Here is a 19911-nt window from a genome sequence, read left to right as displayed (position 1 = left end):
GGAGCGGTGAAGGAGCGGTGTGTATACCGCTCCTTTACCGCTCCTGCCCATTGAAATCAATGGGACGGCGCGGCTATACCGCAGGCAATGCGCCTCTGCAGAGGCGCTTTGCGGTGGTATTTAACCCTTTCTCGGCCGCTAGCGGGGGGTAAAACCGCCCCGCTAGCGGCCGCATACCGACGGTAAAACGCCGCTAATAATAGCGGCGTTTTACCGCCGCCCCCCGCCCCAGTGTGCAAGGGCTCTTAATGTTAAGTTTCTCAAGTCTAATTTTAATTCTGTCCTCTGTTAATCATGGGGGTGCTTCCTGTGATGTGTCATGAGGATAAATACTGCAGTTTTGGTTACTGAAGCCCCCCGATTCTCTTGTGAAGATTGAGGAGAAGAATAAATTCAATACCTTCACCATCTCCCCATCCTTTGTAACCAGATGTCCTTCCTCATTCTTTATTGGGCCAATATGGTCTGTCCTCCCTTTTTTACTGTTAACATACTTAAAGAATTTCTTGGGATTTTTTTTGCTCTCCTCCGCTTTGTGTCTTTCATGTTCTATCTTAGCCGTCCTTATTGCACCCTTACATTCTTGTTGCATTCTTTATAAAGTCTGAATGCTGATGATGATCCCTCAACCCTGTATTTTTTTAAGGCCGCCTCCTTTGCTTTTATATGCATTTTTACATTGGAGTTGAGCCATCCAGGACTTTTATTTGCTCTTTTAAATTTATTACCCAATGGGATGCATTGGCTAATGCCCTTATTTAATATGCTCTTAAAGCAAACCCATCTCTCCTCTGTGTTCTTTGTTCCTAAGATTTTATTCCAATTTTTGCCTTCTGGCAAGATTCTTAGTTTAGGGAAGTTGGCTCTTTTGAAATTCAGTGTCTTTGTATTTCCCTTATTTTCTATTTGTGTGATTTATACTGAAGCCAATTGACCTGTGATCGCTGTTACCTAAATTGCCCCTTATTTCCACATCCGTGATCAGGTATGTATTGTTGGTGATCAGTAGATCCAGTAATGCTTTATTTCTAGTTGGTGCGTCTACCATCTGACCCATAAAATTGTCCTGCAAGACATTTAGGAACTGGCGAGCCTTAGATGAATGCGCAGTTCCCTCCGCCCAGTCTATGTCTGGATAATTAAAATCCCCCATTATGATAACACTTCCTATCCTTGCTGCTAATCCAAATTGTGATAGAAGATCTGTCTCCCCTTCCTCCCTCAGGTTAGGGGGCCTATAGCATACTCCCAGTATTATTTTCCCCTTAGCTTCATCCCTTTGGAGCTCTACCCATAAGAATTCCACCTCCTCCCTAGCTCCCTTAGTGATGTCATCTCTCACATTCACTTGTACATTGTTCTTGATATATAGGCATACCCCTCCCCCTTTTTTACCCTCTCTATCCTTGCAATAAAGGGTATACCCTTGAATGTTTGCCAGCCAATCATGAGATCTGTTAAACCAGTTCTCTGAAATTCCAACAAAATCCAAATCCTCCTCGTATAACAGTATCTCTAGTTCACCCATCTTGTCCGCCAGGCTCCTGGCATTGGTGAACATGCCACGTAGTTTAGACACATACTGTGCAATATAATACAATGGTGTAGAAAGAGCCATGAGAACACTGGAGACTCTCTCCTCTATCATGTATCCGTGAGGATAACAATTTAAATCAAATAGGCATATATAGTTGTAAAAATTATCATGGAGTAACAGCACCGTCAGACAAATCTAATGGGGATGTAGCAGTAGAGGCAGCTTTTTGGATACATTTATTCTCATTAGGTCCATATTTTAATAAGAATGTAATATTTTAATTAATATTTTTTTTTTCCCATTTCAGAAACAAATGCAGGCACTCCCACCATGAGATTATTTTAAGTTTTTAAGAATAAGATTAATTTTCACCATTAAACGATCATAGCTGTTTATGCCACAGTTATTTCAGGCAAGTGTTCATGGATAAGCACTAAATGCACCCTAAACTTTGGCTTTACTTTGAGGAAACAATAGCAATAATCAAAGAAAATTTATTGTAGATGATTGATTGTTACTAAAAATTGCTGGGTCAGGGGGCGCTTACTGAGAGTGCATCCTCTCTCAATCCAAGTAAAATTGGATCTTCATCTAATGTCTGTTTAAAGTAACAATTACTGTATGGCTGGAAAACCCTAAAAGGGTTAAAGCAGAGTACATTTCTACATACTGTAATTGCAAGACTGTGTCTGATTCATACAAAGACCTCTTACACAACCCAGGACAGACCTGCTGTTGTTTTTTTACAAAAGATTCTTACAATAAAGATTTCAATAAAATGTAAGGGGTGGAAAGATGTACCCCTCACCTTCTAATAGCTGTCATTTGAGAAGGTGTTACCACTCACGTTCTGTTCCAACAACATAAAGTAGGATTTGCCCTTGTCTTTTCTTCTGTTAGGACAGTAAGTGAAGGGAGATTTACCCAAAAAGAACAGAGATAGCAATTAAAGCGGGGGTCCACCTATCTATCGTTTTTTTTTTTTTTTTTGAGTTCATTCACAAACTTTTCTTCTCAGCATTACATACTCACATATTGTGTGTAATATGTCCGCCTGTGTCAGATTTCGTCGGAAAGAATAACTTATATTATTCACTGCAGGCGGTTTCCATCTTCATTGTGGGCATTTGAAGCCCACAAGCATTTATTTCCTGGATGCTGTGAATGCTGTGCTCCCAGCATTCACCGATCGTTCCCGCACATGCTCAGTGGCATCCTGGGAAGCCTGAGACTAGCTCCCAGGAGGCTGTGCGGAGTCTGGGAGAGGCTAGAAACACGCCTACTCCCACGGGAGGAGAACCAGGAAGTGCAAAGAAGAATAGAAAAATAAAAGGTAATTACGGCGATTTAAATTTTTTTAAACGGCATGTCAGCATCTAGGCAAGGAAGAGAATACATACAGATATTGTTCAAAATTTGGGTGGAACCCCGCTTTAAAAACGTAAATGTTGGGGTTTGGCACTGCCAAAGTTGGTATAACTTTTTGATCCCTTCTTCTAGCCCCCGTGTGGACAATTTTGGCTAAATTCAGCAGGAGAACTGGAAAGAAAGGGAAGAAAACAAACCAGAACACTATTGCCCAAAAGAGGCATTGGTACTACAAAAAATGTACACATAGTTACATAGTTAGTCAGGTTGAAAAAAGACACAAGTCCATCTTGTTCAACCAAAGAATAAAAAAATAATTACACAATCCCTTACACCCATACACCCATCCCATTACACAATCCTTCACCCACAGTTGATCCAGAGGAAGGCGAAAAACCCCAGCAAAGCATGATCCAATTTGCTACAGCAGGGGAAAAATTCCTTATATTATGTAAATTTAGGAAAGAATCCATTTTTTTTTTAAGCAATCTACTGAGCTGGCCAGAACCACCTCTGGAGTGAGTCTATTCCACATGTTGACAGCTCTTACTCTGATGAAACCTTTCAGTATTTGGAGGTGAAATCTTTTTTTCTCTAGACGTAAAGAGTGCCCCCTTTTCCTCTGTGATGATCTTAAAGTGAATAACACAACAAGTTCACTATATGGACTACTTATGTATTTGTACATGATGATCATATCCCCCTTAATCTCATCTTCTCAAGAGAGAATACATTCAGTCCTATAGGCATGCACACCCTAATCACCCCCATGTGCATCGCTCTGCCTGGCCCTGGTAATTCTGTATGAGTTCCCGGCAGCAGAGAGAGGAGCCCAACTCACAAACTTTGGGCACCTCTGCTCTGCAGCTATTTAAAGAGAAAAAATAGCCCTATTGTTTATCTGCCTGGCAGGGCCAAAAGGGTACTATTAAACCTTTTTCGGGTGCAGGCGGAGTGATCTACTGCACTGTGGTTCCTGTCACTTAAATTAAAGTCCCGGTTCCCGCTTCTTCTATAACAATCTGCCGGGGCTTTAATCTAATTGCAAGCAAAGGCTGTGGAAAATTGCTCCACCTGCTCCTGAACGTGAATAAACAGTCCTCCTTTGGCCCCAGACTCTGGTGCCCAGCCCAGCACAGCGCAGTGCAGGGGATGGAGTGGTGGGTCTGGGATGGTGAATCCCAGTGATCGATGCTGTGCCTGGCTCTCGGTAACTGACATGGAGCAGCAGGCGCAAGTGCAGAGGATGGCTGCCTGTGTGGATCCCTCCAGTGTGTCCCGGGTCCCTCCCTCGCGATGCCGACTTACCCCCCCACCCTCAAGTGGATGTGCTGCAGGAAGAGATTGGCTACACTGCTGGCTGCCCAAATCGTGAGTACCAGCTAACCCTCTAACCCTGCCAGGCTATCTGGGGTCCCTTCTGACACTGTTCTCTGCTCCTCTCCTGACCCTGTGCCTTCCATCTGCACTGCACCCCTCACCCTATACTGACCTACTCTGCAGCACCCTGCACCCCTCACTATGCACCCTGCCCCCACCCCACAGCACCCTGCACCCCTCACTATACACCCTGCCCCCACCCCACAGAACCCTGCAGCCCTCACTGTGCACCCTGCCCCCACCCCACAGAACCCTGCACCCCTCACTATGCACCCTGCCCCCACCCCACAGCACCCTGCACCCCTCAGTATGCACCCTACCCCCACCCTACTGAACCCTTCATCCCTCACTGTGTACCCTGCCCCCACCCCACAGAACCCTGCACCCCTCACTGTGCACCCTGCCTCCACCCCACAGAACCCTGCACCCCTCACTGTGCACCCTGCCCCCACCCCACAGAACCCTGCACCCCTCACTATGCACCCTGCCCCCACCCCATAGAACCCTGCACCCCTCACTATGCACCCTGCCCCCACCCTACAGAACCCTGCACCCCTCACTATGCACCCTGCCCCCACCTCACAGGACCCTGCACCCCTCACTATGCACCCTGCCCCCACCTCACAGGACCCTGCACCCCTCACTATGCACCCTGCCCCCACCCCACAGAACCCTGCGCCTATCACTTTGCACCCTGCCCCCACCCCACAGAACCCTGCACCTATCACTTTGCACCCTGCCCCCATCCCACAGAACCCTGCACCTATCACTATGCACCCTGAACCCACCCCACAGAAGGCTGCCCCCCTCACTGTGCACCCTGCACCCACCCCACAGAACCCTGCACCCACCCTGCCCCACGCCACAGAACCCTGCACCCCTCACTGTGCACCCTGCCCCCACCCCACAGAACCCTGCACCCCTCACTATGCACCCTGCCCCCACCCCACAGAACCCTGCACCTATCACTCTGCACCCTGCCTCCACCCCACAGAACCCTGCACCCCTCACTGTGCACCCTGCCCCCACCCCACAGAACCCTGCACCCCTCACTGTGCACCCTGCCCCCACCCCACAGAACCCTGCACCCCTCACTGTGCACCCTGCCCCCACCCCACAGAACTATACACCCCTCACTGTTCACCCTGCCCCCACCCCACAGAACCCTGCACCCCTCACTGTGCACCCTGCCCCCACCCCACAGAACCCTGCACCCCTCACTATGCACCCTGCCCCCACCCCACAGAACCCTGCACCCCTCACTGTGCACCCTGCCCCCACCCTACAGAACCCTGCACCCCTCACTATGCACCCTGCCCCCACCCCACAGAACCCTGCACCCCTCACCACAGAACCCTGCACCCCTCACTATGCACCCTGCCCCCACCCCATAGAACCCTGCACCCCTCACTATGCACCCTGCCCCCACCCTACAGAACCCTGCACCCCTCACTATGCACCCTGCCCCCACCTCACAGGACCCTGCACCCCTCACTATGCACCCTGCCCCCACCCCACAGAACCCTGCGCCTATCACTTTGCACCCTGCCCCCACCCCACAGAACCCTGCACCTATCACTTTGCACCCTGCCCCCATCCCACAGAACCCTGCACCTATCACTATGCACCCTGAACCCACCCCACAGAAGGCTGCCCCCCTCACTGTGCACCCTGCACCCACCCCACAGAACCCTGCACCCACCCTGCCCCACCCCACAGAACCCTGCACCCACCCTGCCCCACGCCACAGAACCTTGCACCCCTCACTGTGCACCCTGCCCCCACCCCACAGAACCCTGCACCCCTCACTATGCACCCTGCCCCCACCCCACAGAACCCTGCACCCCTCACTATGCACCCTGCCCCCACCCCACAGAACCCTGCACCTATCACTCTGCACCCTGCCTCCACCCCACAGAACCCTGCACCCCTCACTGTGCACCCTGCCCCCACCCCACAGAACCCTGCACCCCTCACTGTGCACCCTGCCCCCACCCCACAGAACTATACACCCCTCACTGTTCACCCTGCCCCCACCCCACAGAACCCTGCACCCCTCACTGTGCACCCTGCCCCCACCCCACAGAACCCTGCACCCCTCACTATGCACCCTGCCCCCACCCCACAGAACCCTGCACCCCTCACTGTGCACCCTGCCCCCACCCCACAGAACCCTGCACCCCTCACTATGCACCCTGCCCCCACCCCACAGAACCCTGCACCCCTCACCACAGAACCCTGCACCCCTCACTATGCACCCTGCCCCCACCCCACAGAACCCTGCACCTATCACTTTGCACCCTGCCCCCATCCCACAGAACCCTGCACCTATCACTATGCACCCTGAACCCACCCCACAGAAGGCTTTACCCCTCACTATGCACCCTGCACCCACCCCACAGAACCCTGCATCCACCCTGCCCCCACGCCACAGAACCCTGCACCCCTCACTGTGCACCCTGCCCCCACCCCACAGAACCCTGCACCCCTCACTATGCACCCTGCCCCCACCCCACAGAACCCTGCACCCCTCACCATGTACCCTGCCCCGACCCCACAGAACCCTGCACCTATCACTTTGCACCCTGCCCCCACCCCACAGAACCCTGCATCTATCACTTTGCACCCTGTCCCCATCCCACAGAACCCTGCACCCCTCACTGTGCACCCTGCCCCCACCCCACAGAACCCTGCACCCCTCACTGTGCACCCTGCCCCCACCCCACAGAACCCTGCACCCCTCACTATGCACCCTGCCCCCACCCCATAGAACCCTGCACCCCTCACTATGCACCCTGCCCCCACCCCACAGAACCCTGCACCCCTCACTATGCACCCTGCCCCCACCCCACAGAACCCTGCACCTATCACTTTGCACCCTGCCCCCACCCCACAGAACCCTGCACCTATCACTTTGCACCCTGCCCCCATCCCACAGAACCCTGCACCCCTCACTATGCACCCTGCACCCACCCCACAGAACCCTGCACCCCTCACTATGCACCCTGCACCCACCCCACAGAACCCTGCCCCCACGCCACAGAACCCTGCATCCCTCACTTTGCACCCTGCCCCCACCCCACAGAACCCTGCACCCCTCACTATGCACACTGCACCCACCCCACAGAACCCTGCACCCACCCTGCCCCCACGCCACAGAACCCTGCACTCCTCACTGAGCACCCTGCCCCCACCCCACAGAACCCTGCACCCCTCACTATACACCCTGCACCCACCTCATAGAACACTGCGCCCCTGTCAGGCTTAGGCCCTAGCTCTGTCAGGTGGAGGGAGCTTTGTCAGGTAGACTGTATCAGGTCCATGATTTCTGACAGTGGCCCTGTTGCTCTGTGTGCTGACGGGGTGAAGGGAAAGCTTTCCCTCTCTTCTCTTTCACTATGCGGGTGGGGAGATGAGATAGAGATATATTATATACTCACACCCACACGTGTGTTTGAGTTTTGGGGTGCACACCCTAATGTAATAGGCTGTGCACGCCTAAGTTCAGTCCCTAATCTTTCTTCATAGTTGAGCTCATCCATACCTCTTATCAGTTTGGTTGCCCTTCTCCACACTTTCTCCAGTTCCCCAATATACTTTTCGAGAACTGGTGCCCAAAACTGAACTGCATATTCCAGATGAGGTCTTACTCATGATTTGTACAGGGGCAAAATAATATCTCTCTCTCTGGAGTCCATACCTCCCTTAATACAAGAAAGGACGGACTTTGCTCGCTTTGGGAACCGCAGCTTGGCATTGCATGCTATTATTAAGATTATGATCTACCAAAACCCCCAGATCCTTCTCCACTATGGATTCCCCCAGTTGTACTCCCCCTAGTATGTATGATGTATGCATATTCTTAGCCCCCATGTGCATAACTTTACATTTATCAACAATAAACCTCATTTGTCACTTAGTTTCCCAATTAGACAGTGCATTGAGGGCGGCTTGTAAATTAGAGACATCCTGTAAGGACGTTAATCCATTGCATAGCTTGATGGACAGCTAAAGCAAGAAAAGATGAAAGTTACTTACTGTTTGACACTCTATCTACTGCATCATTTTTCAACTGTTCAATTAGGATGTCTTGGGCTATAGGATGCTTGACCTGTCCCAGGTTAAGTGCCAGAAGAACACTGGGATCAGGAGGGACACACGGCCCCACGCTATGAGCCATGTTGATGGCCAGGCTGGTGACATAAGACTTTTTGGTGTCTGGAACATCTGCAAAAAAGATGGAGATCCATTTGATTTTTTTTTTTATCAGAATGGAAGCCACATCATGTCACTTTTCATCTTCTGATACTTATCATACTCACAACAGGTGGTATTAGCTTCGCAGAAACAGGTAACGCTGAGTAGCACAAGGAATAATCCAAGCCTGTTCTCCATGATGATAACGTCTTACAAAAGGACAAGTTCTGTCTTATATACCGGGTTTTGTCTTTGGCTTCAATCCAGGGATTAAAAAAAGCAATCTACCTCCCAGTTTACATATTCCACCTTCCCTTAGCAAGATGTAGCTAGCTGTGATGGACAACAGAGCACTGAAAGATTACGCAGTGCAAGGCACGATTAGGCTCCGTTAGCTTTTAAAGAAGGGAGTATTGATTGCAAAATACCAATATGAAAATTTCTGAGAAGTTAGCCACCTTTAAAGCAGAACTCCATGCAATCATTTTAACACTCAGTTTAAGTACATATCATTTTCGTAGGAAGATGTTAAGAAAAGGGGTAAATTGTATCGAGAGTCAAAAATTTGGTTTGTAGTTTTGGGTGACAACCTGTGTTAATTTTGAGTTGTCATTAGAAGAGTAAAAGAGGGGACATATTCCAATAGGGACACTAACAAGGAAATGCCTTCATTTTGAGGGAACTTTCTCTTATATCCTGTTGTGCATACAGGACAGGAACTGAATGACAGACAATCGCCCTAATGGGGCAGAGATGGCAAACAAAAATTCTGAGGGTTTTAATACTCCAAACTATATAAAAAATATTCCAAATTATATATAAAAAATAAATAAATAAAAAAGTTTGAGCTGAACTAAAGCTCCAAGAATGCTATGGTATAGCTTAGAACCAGGGAGCAGCAAACTTTTGTGTATACCTATAAACTGAGGCAGTGGCATCTGTGAATCACAAAATGCATCCTTTTGGTGATTTAGCATTCTGTGGTGTTTGTCAAACATGATGACTCCGATCCATCCCTAGACACACCATATTCGCATTACACACCACAATGGGCGCCTCTGTTATTTAAGACCACCAATGGGCTTTTCTGACCCCCCTATCCAACAAGTGACCACAGATTTTCAATGGGGTTAAGATCTCACTGACTAAGTCATGCAAGGACATTCACCTTTTATCCTTCAACCACTGTGGGGTCATTTTTGCTGTGTGCTATGGGTCATTGTCATGTTGGAGGGTAAACCTTCTTCCCATTGACAACTTTTTGGCAGAGGGCAGCAGATTTTCCTCAAAAATTTGATGGCATTTTGCCCGATCCATTGTTCCTTCTATCCTGACAAGTGCTCCAGTCTCTGCTGCAGAGAAACACCCCCATAACAGGATATTACCACCCCCATACCACCTCCATAACAGGATATTACCACCCCCCATAACAGGATATTACCACCCTCATAACAGGATATTACCACCCTCATAACAGGATATTACCACCCTCATAACAGGATATTACCACCTCCATAACAGGATATTACCACCTCCATAACAGGATATTACCACCTCCATGTTTTTCTGTAGGAATGGTGTTATTTAGATGGTGAGCTGTATTGGATTTCTGCCAGACATAACGTTTGGTGTTGAGGCCAAATAGTTCAATTTTAGCCTCATCTGACCAGAACACCTTTTTCCATGTGGCCTTAGAATCTTCAAGGTGTGTTTTGGCAAAGCTCAGTCATGACTGCATGTGGCCTTTGTTGAGGAGCGGCTTTTTTCTTGCATCCCTCCCATACAAGACACAGACCCGTTGCTTCAGTTTGCTTAAGTGCGCATTTGCCTATGACGTTGGCACATGCAAATACAGGGGATATTTCCTAAACCGTGCAGGTTTAGGAGATATCCAGTGTAGCTACAGGTAAGTCTGATTATAGGCTTGCCTGTAGTATAAAGTGGTTGTAAAGGGTTTACAACCACTTTAATTGCGGCTCTTTTGCTTACATTCTGCTGTCAGTGGGGAATCCTTCATTGACAACAGGAATGACTCAAACCACTTGCCGACCAGCCACAATACATATACTACAGTAGGTTGGCACATGCAGGCAAAATCATGTACAATGTATGTGATTTTGCCTGCTTGGGTTAAACCCCTCCCCCGACCACTGTGTGACAGCGAATTGGTGACTGGTGATCATGTAATGCAATCACATGATCACAATGTCAACAAAGCTGTTAGGAATTAATTTGTTCCAAACAGTTGCCTATGCTGTGATTAGTTATCACATGGTATCTGGGCCAATCACAGCAGCCTGTGATTAGCTGTAACCAATCACAGATCACTAGTGATCACAGCTGTAATGAATGGTTAACCCATTAATGACAGTTGAAAACTTTGCTGTTACATGCAATACTGACATATAATCACACACATAGGTTGGACTTGATGGACTTGTGTCTTTTTTCAACCTCACCTACTATGTAACTATGTAACTATGTAACATGTACACAACATGTATTTAAACAGAATGTAATAGAAAAAAAAATCCCTGATCAACCCCCCCACCCCAGAGTAGTACAATGTTACTATAGTGACACTGAACTATTCTGATAAAAGTATATAAAAAAAATAAAAATAAATAAAAATAAAATGTTCAAAAATAATTAAATAAAAAAATTATTTGTTTTTAACATACTGTCAGTGCCCCTGACTGGTGGCAGTATGCAAAAATAGTGAAAAAAAAACAAAAAATTACAACTTCAAAAGCTCACCATGGCTCTAAATGCCTCAGCTTGTTTACTTTCCAAAACAGGGGTCATTTGGGGGTGTTTGTATTGTCCTGGCATTTTTGGACCCCAAGAAATGAGATAGGCCGTCACTTGATCAATTTTCCAATATATATATATATATATATATATATATATATATATATATATATATATATATATATATACACACTATAGTTTGTAGATGCTATAACTTTCACAAAAAAAAATTATATACACTTATTGGGATTTTTTTTTTGTATTAATGTAGCAGATTTTTATGACTTGTAGCAGAATACATTTTGGCCAAATATATGAGGACATTTGATTTTAGTAGATATATATTTTTTGACAGATAGTAGAAAATATTGTTTTTCTTTTTTTTTGTTGTTTTTTTTTCATTTATATTACAAAAAAGAAAAAACCCAGTGGTGATCAAATGCCACCAAAAGAAAGCTCTATTTGTGTGCAAAAAATGATATAAATTTCATTTGCGTACAGTATTGCATGACCGAGCAATTGCCAGTTAAATTAGCGCAGTGCTGAATAGCAAAAAATTTCCTGGTCATGAAGGGGGTAAAACCTTCCGGAGGTCAAGTGGTTAAGGAAGCCAGTGGGTGGATGTAAAAACTGATGTAAGCTGAACTGAACTCAACACTGATATAAACTAAATCTATTTTTTCTTTGAAAAAACGATGACACCCGTGTGAAAGGGGCCTTATGGTTTCCACATGAGCAGCCTACCGGTGGTGGGTATATCAGGTGGCCTGATCAGGTGACCCAATCGGTTCTGAGTGAGTGCTCTATGTAGCATGAAACACGTTAGCCCTGTCTGCTCTTTATCCCTGTGTTTGTTGGGCTGTTTTTAGAATATTTAAAGTGAAGTTCCACATGGTTCCAAGTGGAATTCCGCTCATTGTACTCCTTCCCCCCTCAGGTGCCACATTTGGCACCTTTATGGGGGGGGGGGGGCAGGATACCTGTCTTTCACAGGTAACCTGTTCCCACTTCAGGGAGTCTCAGCCGTGGGTATTGACGTCACCGCCCGGGCTCCCTCCTCCTCCCTCCTTCTTCCCCGGCCACCAGGCCAGTAGGAGAGAGGAGCGGAGCCTCGCACATGCACAGTAGGGTTCCTGGTGTGGAGCCGTAAGGCTTCACTGCTGGGTTCCCTTACTCGCGATGGAGGCGGCATGCACCCGACCAGCTGATGGAAACATCAGCTACGGTGCCGACATCGCTGGACTCCAGGACAGGTAAGTGGCCGATTATTAAAAGTCAGCAGCTCCAGTATGTGCAGCTGCTGGATTTTAATTTTTGCAGTGGTGGGTGGACCCCTGCTTTAAGATAAAGATGGCTTTTTAACTAAGGCTCAAAGGACTGCAACCTTCTGGATATTGTTTTTGAACCAGGGCAGCGGAGCTTGCACCTGTGTGGATGCTGAGCAGGGATTTGTATAGTGTTACACTACCTTGAGCAGCGGCTTTGCATTGTATACCTGACCTCAGTCGCCTCTCTGTGCCAGAGCGGGACAGTCTGGATCCAGGCAAAGCTATGTCAGATGGCCCCAGAGACTGAGAAGATCCCCTCTCCTTTCCCTCTCCATTAGCAGACAGTGCTCATATAAGAGGATCACAAATAATATAATAAAATAAAGGAGGTAATAAAGTAGTAATACATGTTAATAAAATAAAAATAAAACTGACAGCGGTTATAACCCCCCCCCCCCCCTTTACTCTATCCAACATAAAAAAAGTTTTGCCTTTAGTTCTAGATTAACCACTTCCCGTCCAGCGATTTACCCATACATCACTGGACTAGAGTTGGGTGAACAGTTTGAGCTGAGCAAAAGTTAAGCCCGAACATCGCCTGTTCGACGAACAACTTAATTTGGGGTGCGCTTGGTGGAATATTCACCTGCCGAGCGCCCCACAATGCATTGCGTGCTGCATGTTGATGGGGACGAGGGCCTCTTCCCGACAACCCTGGGTGGGGTGGTTGTGGGGGTCTGTGGGCAGGGGGCCACCCTATATGAATGAGTAGGGGTACACTGTACCCCTACCCATTCACCAAAAAAGTGTCAAAAATAAAGACAGGAGGCAGTTTTTGACAATTCCTTAAAAAATAAAAAACAATGCCCCCCGATGTAGATCCATCGTCATTCTCGATGCCCGCCACATCGCTGGACCAAAAGAAAAAACAGCTCCGCCCGCAATGAAGGCTAACCGCCAAATGCCCACTCTGCCATTTGACAGTTCTTAAATAGGTAAGGGGCGGGGCCACCTGGTGGCACTGCACCCTTGTGGCATCATGACACAGCATGTGCCGGTCAGTGACGTCACAAGGGGGGCGATGCCACCAGGTGGCCCTGCCCCTTATTTAAAAACTGTCAAACTGCAGAGCAGGCATTCAGCAGTTAGCCTTCCTTGCATGCAAAGCTTTTTTTTTCTTTTTGGGTTCGGCGGTGCTGCAGCAGGTTCTATACACAGTACAGATGCACCACTTTACAGGCAGACTAGGGGGACCCCCCAGGCACTATATTTAAAGGAATTTTTCATTTTTATTGTTTCACTTTAAGCATCAATAAAATCACTGCTCCTGTAAAAACGATCTTTAAAAAAAAAAAAATTGCATTAATACATGTCCCCCAGGGCAGTAGCCGGGCCCCCATACTCCTTTTTTATGGCCAATAACTTGCATGTAAGCCTTTGTGTTCGAGAGTTCTGGTGCAAACCGAACCGGATGGGTGTTCGGCCCATCTCTACATTGGACTTTCGGTGGTTATTACCCCAGTGTAGTTATTTACAGCTGGTGGTTGTCTATCTAATAGCAATTGGAGCGTACACCCCCTCTCCCACCGCCTTTCCACGGCTCTCTCGGGCTCTGGAAGCGATGACATGACATCGCTTCTGATTTACTTGGAAACCATCAGCGCCATTTTTAAAAATTGAAAGCATTCAAACACACAGATCTTGGAGTTTTGAATGCTTTTAAGTGCAGAGGAGGGATTTGGGGTCTTAGACCCTAGATCCCTTCATAAAAAGGACCTGTCATGTGCCTATTGCTGTCACAAGAATGTTTACAGCAATAAAAGTGATAAAAAAATAAATAAAATTAATGCAACAGTGTAAAAATACAAAAAATAAAATAAATGAATAATTTAAAAAAATGTAAAGTGCCCCTGTCCTCCTGTGCTTGCATGTTCTGGTACTGCACTCACACAAACAGTGATTGTCCCACACATGTGAGGTATCGCCACGGATGTCAGATCCTGGGCAGTAATTCTAGCAGCAGACCTCCTCTGTAAATCTGTAAAGGCTCTTAAAGCATCCCCTATAGATAGTAAATTTACGTTGTTTGCCACTGTTGCACAGGCATGCACAGTTTTATTTTTTTTTTTTTTATTTTTTTTTTTTTTTTTTTGCAAAATTTGAGAATGTTTATTGAATGCCATAAAACCAGAGATAAAAAATAGACTGTGCCAATATGCAATCCCAACCCAAAAAAGGTAGATTGTTAAAAATACAGAAGAAAAAGGTGATTACTTACAGCTTATCAAATGAAAATTGCAAATATTCATCACTAGGGAGTGGTGAAGCAAGTGACCTTTAGCACAAGTTATTGACCAGGTTAGACAATCATGTGTTTTTACACCCAATTTAATTAAAAAAAAAAAAAAAATAAAATAAACAGACTGAATACAAACCCATCACATGCAGAGAAAGGAGGCATTTTGTGGCTTTAATAAATAGTGACCAAGCTACAAAGATCTACATTCACTGCAAAAAGCAACAGGTCCACATAGTCCTTGTAAGTTGCACATAGGCTAATGAACAGCTTATATACAATATAAAACTTAGAGGTTTATAACTTTTTTAAATTCACACATTTCCCAAATGGAAAAAAATATGTGCATCCTGAGTGAAAGTTGTGAGAATCTTGTGTGAAGACATTTATAATTAAACCCCCTCAGTGTTATGTTGGAAGGTAGGCCCTCATTCAGTTAACTGGCTTGTTGTTTAAGTGGCCAAGTCTTAAGAGTACAAGTAGAAGCCTAGGACAACCACATCAGTAGACAAGCATTCCATCTAATCTACCCTTACAGCTGAAAGAATGGAGTTTCCCCTCTTGATCCACAAAAGGGGAGGACATACAATGCAGTACTCTTGTTCAGTGGACCAGCACTTTCATAGTTCTAAACACCAATCTGGCCCATTTCACCAATACACGCTTTGAAGAAGGCATTTGCCGTGTTCGGTCTCCTTGTGCAATGCATAGTTTTTGCCTTCGTTGTTGTCCCAGTATTCCTTGCCCTGGCACCAGAAGCAGATACAGAACTCTGCACGTTGGGTGCCTGGTGCCAGCGGAAGCCTGAAAGAAAACATATCAGTCTCCTGTCCACCATACGGATCACGGAGATAAGAGCATAGAAGGTCATAGTGGCTTTGCCAATTGTCGTAGCTCACTCTAAGAGTCACCCGTTTCTCATAGCCAAGGTTACGAACTCTTATAGTTCCTGCCACCACAGCCCCCTGGACCGCGCACTGCTCCAGGCATACCTGCTGCTTGTTAAGTTTAGCGCGAAAGCCATTGTAGTCATGAGCAGGAGGCTGAAAATGCAGTGTGTATGTTGAGGTGGAGAAAGGACGCAAGACTCGCAAGGAAGCCATTGCAAGTACCAGGGGATCCTCATCAAAGAATGGGCGCGAGAAATGGCGAACGGTAGCAAGAGCTAGTCCAAGCGCATCAGCAAAGACTACACCCTTCTTACGGGGGTCAGGAGGACGAGGAAATTGAACCAGGCATGGTCGAAGTGTTCCTTTAGATGGACGCCGCAACTGTAGTGGAGGAGGTGGACTGAGACACAGACACATGGAGAAATCGCCAGGCATGGTGCATACAGAAGTAAAATTAGCCTAATGAAGAGGCTCGGAGTTCTCGGATCCCAATGGACGGATGATGGGTGTGATGAGTGGAGCGAGAGGAACACCGGGGGAGATGTCGCTGACAATCGGGGGTCCTGATATCAGAGCGAGATCCGCCCTCCTTCCTCTCCCACCGGCGTCCTGCGCCCACTCGGCATGCACAGTTTTAAGGCGTGACGATTATTTGGTATCTCTTTACTCGGTGTAACTTCATCTTTTATATTTTACGAAAAAATTGGATTATATATTGTGTTTTTTGCATTACTCCAAAAAATGTATTTTACCCCCTAAAAATTATGTTTGAAAAATCATTGTGCGAATACCATACGACATAAAAAAATTGCAAAATTCACCAATTTATTCTATAGGGCTTCTACTTTAATGTATAATGTTTGGGGGTTCTAAGTAAGTTTCTAGCAAAAAATACTGATTGTTACATGTGAACAAAAAGTGCCATAAAAGACCCGGATTGGAAGTAGTTAAGAAGGAGGACTGGCTATGAGAACTCCAGGTTAAAGCCACGCAATGCGATTGTTGGCCAATTGAGCGTCTGATTTATTGTCGAAAGGGCGTGTGCCAGGATCTTGTCTTGCATAATAACTGTACACAATTGCTGTGCAACAAACACGAACGTAGTGACGTACTACAAGGAATTTCAGCTCTTGAGCGCCACCCTTTGGGCCCCTTCTGCTAATTTCGTCTTTGGTGAGCATTGATTCCGAGCAGGCGTGTTTGTACTTTAGACTTTTGTGTGACGGATTTGTGTACTGACCATCCGAAAATCTGACAACAGACAGTTGTCCGCCGAAAATTTATTAGCCTGCCATCCAACATTTGTTGGCCGAAAGTTGGACAACAGTTGTCAAAAAGGAGCGTACTAACTGTAAGATTTTAGGACAACAGTCTGTAAACAGACAATCCCCTTCCAAAAATCGCATCATGTGTACGAGGCTTAAGTCTGAAGAGGGATGGAAGGCAATAATCAATCTATGAGACTTGCATGCTGTTAATCCAGCTGTTTTGCTACGTACACGATAAAGAGCATACAGAAATAACTTTGATATTTATTGAGAAAGACACAGAGCATGGAAAAAGTGAAACTACACAAGCCAGATGAAATGAATAAACCACTTCATGTTCAAAGAAGCCCTCCAATTTAAAGAAAAAAGATTTACATTAATGGCTTTAGCCCCCCCCCCGCCACCAATTCTGACATTTCTGTAATACATGTACAAATCAGCATTTTATTGTTAAAAAATTATTTAGAACCCTCAAACGTTATATATTTTTTAAAAGCAGAGACCTGGAGAATAAAATGGTGATTGTTGCAATTTTTTATGTTGCACATTAATTGATGGGCACAAGTGGCTGCATATGATGGGCACAAGTGGCTGTATGATGGGCACAAGTGGCTGCATATGATGGGGACAGTGGCTGTGTTTGATGGGCACAATGGCTGCAATTGATGGGCACAGTGAGTCTGCAATTGATGGGGGGTTCAGTATTTTTTAGTTTGTTTGTGCCCCCCCCCCAAAATTTTGAGCCCGGGACAGGGTCATGGGTGACCAAGGCTCATTGATGAAATGCTGGTTCCGATAGAAAGGTGTCAGAACACACAGTGCATCATAGTTTGTTGTGTATGGGGCTACGTAGCCACAGACCAGCCAGGGTTCCCATACTGACTTGTATCCACAGCCAAAAGCATCTACCATGGGCAGGTGAGCATTAGAACTGGACCATGGAGCAATGAAAGAAGGTGGCCTGGTCTATGTTTGTCTCAAGCACTGTTGATTGACTCACTACCTCTATTTTGAGCACCAACTACTCTTTTGGTAAAATAATACTTTTACTAATTTGCGTTCACACCCCTGTGTTCTTGATCTTGGCATCATATTAAAAATATCGCCCTCCTGAACCTTATTCACTTATGATACATGCTAGAACTCTATTCTGGAGTATGAATATGCACATATTACAGAACTCTGAGTTGACAAACTGCTCCAGATCAATACACTCCTTCAGCTCTTGATGCCCTGAAAAGTAGAAAATTGTCCATGGTAACGGAACTTGAGATCTGGGTACTATTGAAGAGGCTCATAAGAACTTGAGGTTTGGCCACTGGCTTTTATTCCAGTTATTGGTGTACCTGTAGCTTTTCAGCATTGGATCTGACACCGAGAGACCTTGATTATTTTAGTTCAATACGTTTTTACAGAATTTTCAAGATTTCAAAAGAAAAATTGGTTTGACAAACATATCGACATAAAAGAAAGGAGAACTACATTCACCAGTAACTTTATTAAGTACACCTTGCTAATACCCGGTTGGACCCCCTTTTGCCTTCAGAACTGCCTTAATTCTTCATGGCATAGATTCAACAAGGTGTTGGAAACATTCCTCAGAGATTTTGGTATATTATTGACATGATAGCATCACGCAGTTGCTGCAGATTTGTCGGCTGCACATCCATGATGCAAATCTCTGTTCCACCTCATCCCAAAGGTGCTCTATTGGATTGAGATCTGGTGGCTGTGGAGGCCATTGGAGTACAGTGAACGCATTGTCATGCTTAAGAAACCAGTTTGAGATGATTTGAGCTTTGTGACATGGTACATTATCCTGCTGGAAGTAGCCATCAGAAGACGTGTACACTGTAGTCATAAAGGGATAGATATGGTCAGCAACTATACTCAGATAGGACATGGCATTTAAACAATGCTCAGTTGGTACTAAGGGACCCAAAATGTGCCAAGAAAATATCCCTCACACCATTTTACCACCAGCCTGAACTATTGATCCATGCTTTAATGTTGTTTACGCCAAATTCTGACCCTACCATCTGAATGTCACAGCTGAAATCGAGACTCATCAGACCAAGCAAAGTTTTTCCAGTCTTCTATTGTTCACTTTTGGTGAGCCTGTGCGAATTGAAGCCTCAGTTTCCTGTTCTTAGATGACAGGAGTGGCACCCGGTGTGGTCTTCTGCTGCTGTAGCCCATGCTTCAAGGTTCGATGTGTTGTGCGTTCAGAGATGGTATACTGCATACCTTGGTTGTAACTAGGGATGAGCTTTCTGTTTGGGTCGAACATTGGCTGTTCGCCCGTTCGTCGAAAACTGAACATTATGAGCCGCTCGTGCCAAATTTGAGTGGCGCATAACGGCCCATAATGCACTCCCTTTCAAGGTCAAAAGGTTTGGATACGGCAATAAAACTGAAAACTATAAGCTGCAAACTATTTCCTTGCACTTGACATTCATGAGCTTAAAGCTGTAGTCCATCTTGCAAGCATTTTACAATTCACATCTGCTTCTTTCCATTTCCTATTTGAGCAATGATGACCTGTTGTGTACCTGTCAAGTACCAGAATCAGGTGTAAAAGTGTGGTGTTAGTAGATGAGTTAACGGTCAGGGTAAACCCCCGGGGGATTCACCTAGACAGGTGGGGGGGGGGGTTGTGAGGAGGGGTGGGAGTTGGTTGGGAAAAGGTAGGGGCGGGAGGGGGGGAGGGAGGGGAGGTAGTGTGGGCAAACCACTTATTGTAAGCATATACACTATTGGAAATCACCCTGGATGGTCCCAGGTTTTCACTTATAGATTTTTGGCTCCTAAATTTGCACATGTAAGCACATTTTTCAGCAAATTTTTACTCAAGGCTGGGTTGACATGGCTATGTTGAACACGTGGTTTAGAGATTATAATGTTTATGCACGTAGAAGAGGCACAGAATTCACCAGGGAAAATTTGTTTTTGAGTA

The 19911-nt window shown here is 46.1% G+C and overlaps 2 protein-coding genes across 4 annotated transcripts in view; both read right to left on the bottom strand.

Moving 5' to 3' along the window:
• LOC141106408 (cobalamin binding intrinsic factor-like) overlaps window positions 1-19911 on the bottom strand; it is a 224118-nt gene that overhangs the window by 114050 nt on the left and 90157 nt on the right. For 2 of the 3 annotated variants that reach the window (XM_073597175.1, XM_073597174.1), the window contains exon 3: window positions 8324-8512. In XM_073597175.1, the coding sequence (XP_073453276.1) occupies window positions 8324-8465 (142 nt within the window). In that variant the 5' untranslated portion in view covers window positions 8466-8512. Of the gene's footprint in view, window positions 1-8323; window positions 8513-8607; window positions 8736-19911 lie in introns of those variants that run through there. The other variant, XM_073597173.1, reaches the window with a different exon arrangement.
• On the bottom strand, window positions 14661-16305 carry LOC141105376 (protein phosphatase 1 regulatory subunit 3C-like). Its single transcript, XM_073595246.1, has one exon. It carries the CDS (start codon window positions 16120-16122, stop codon window positions 15448-15450), a length of 675 nt encoding a protein of 224 aa, XP_073451347.1. The 5' UTR covers window positions 16123-16305; the 3' UTR covers window positions 14661-15447.

This window comes from Aquarana catesbeiana, linkage group LG08, assembly GCF_042186555.1.
Source record: "Aquarana catesbeiana isolate 2022-GZ linkage group LG08, ASM4218655v1, whole genome shotgun sequence".
NCBI classification, from domain to species: Eukaryota; Metazoa; Chordata; class Amphibia; order Anura; family Ranidae; genus Aquarana; species Aquarana catesbeiana.
This window is presented reverse-complemented; position numbering and strand designations above follow the sequence as displayed.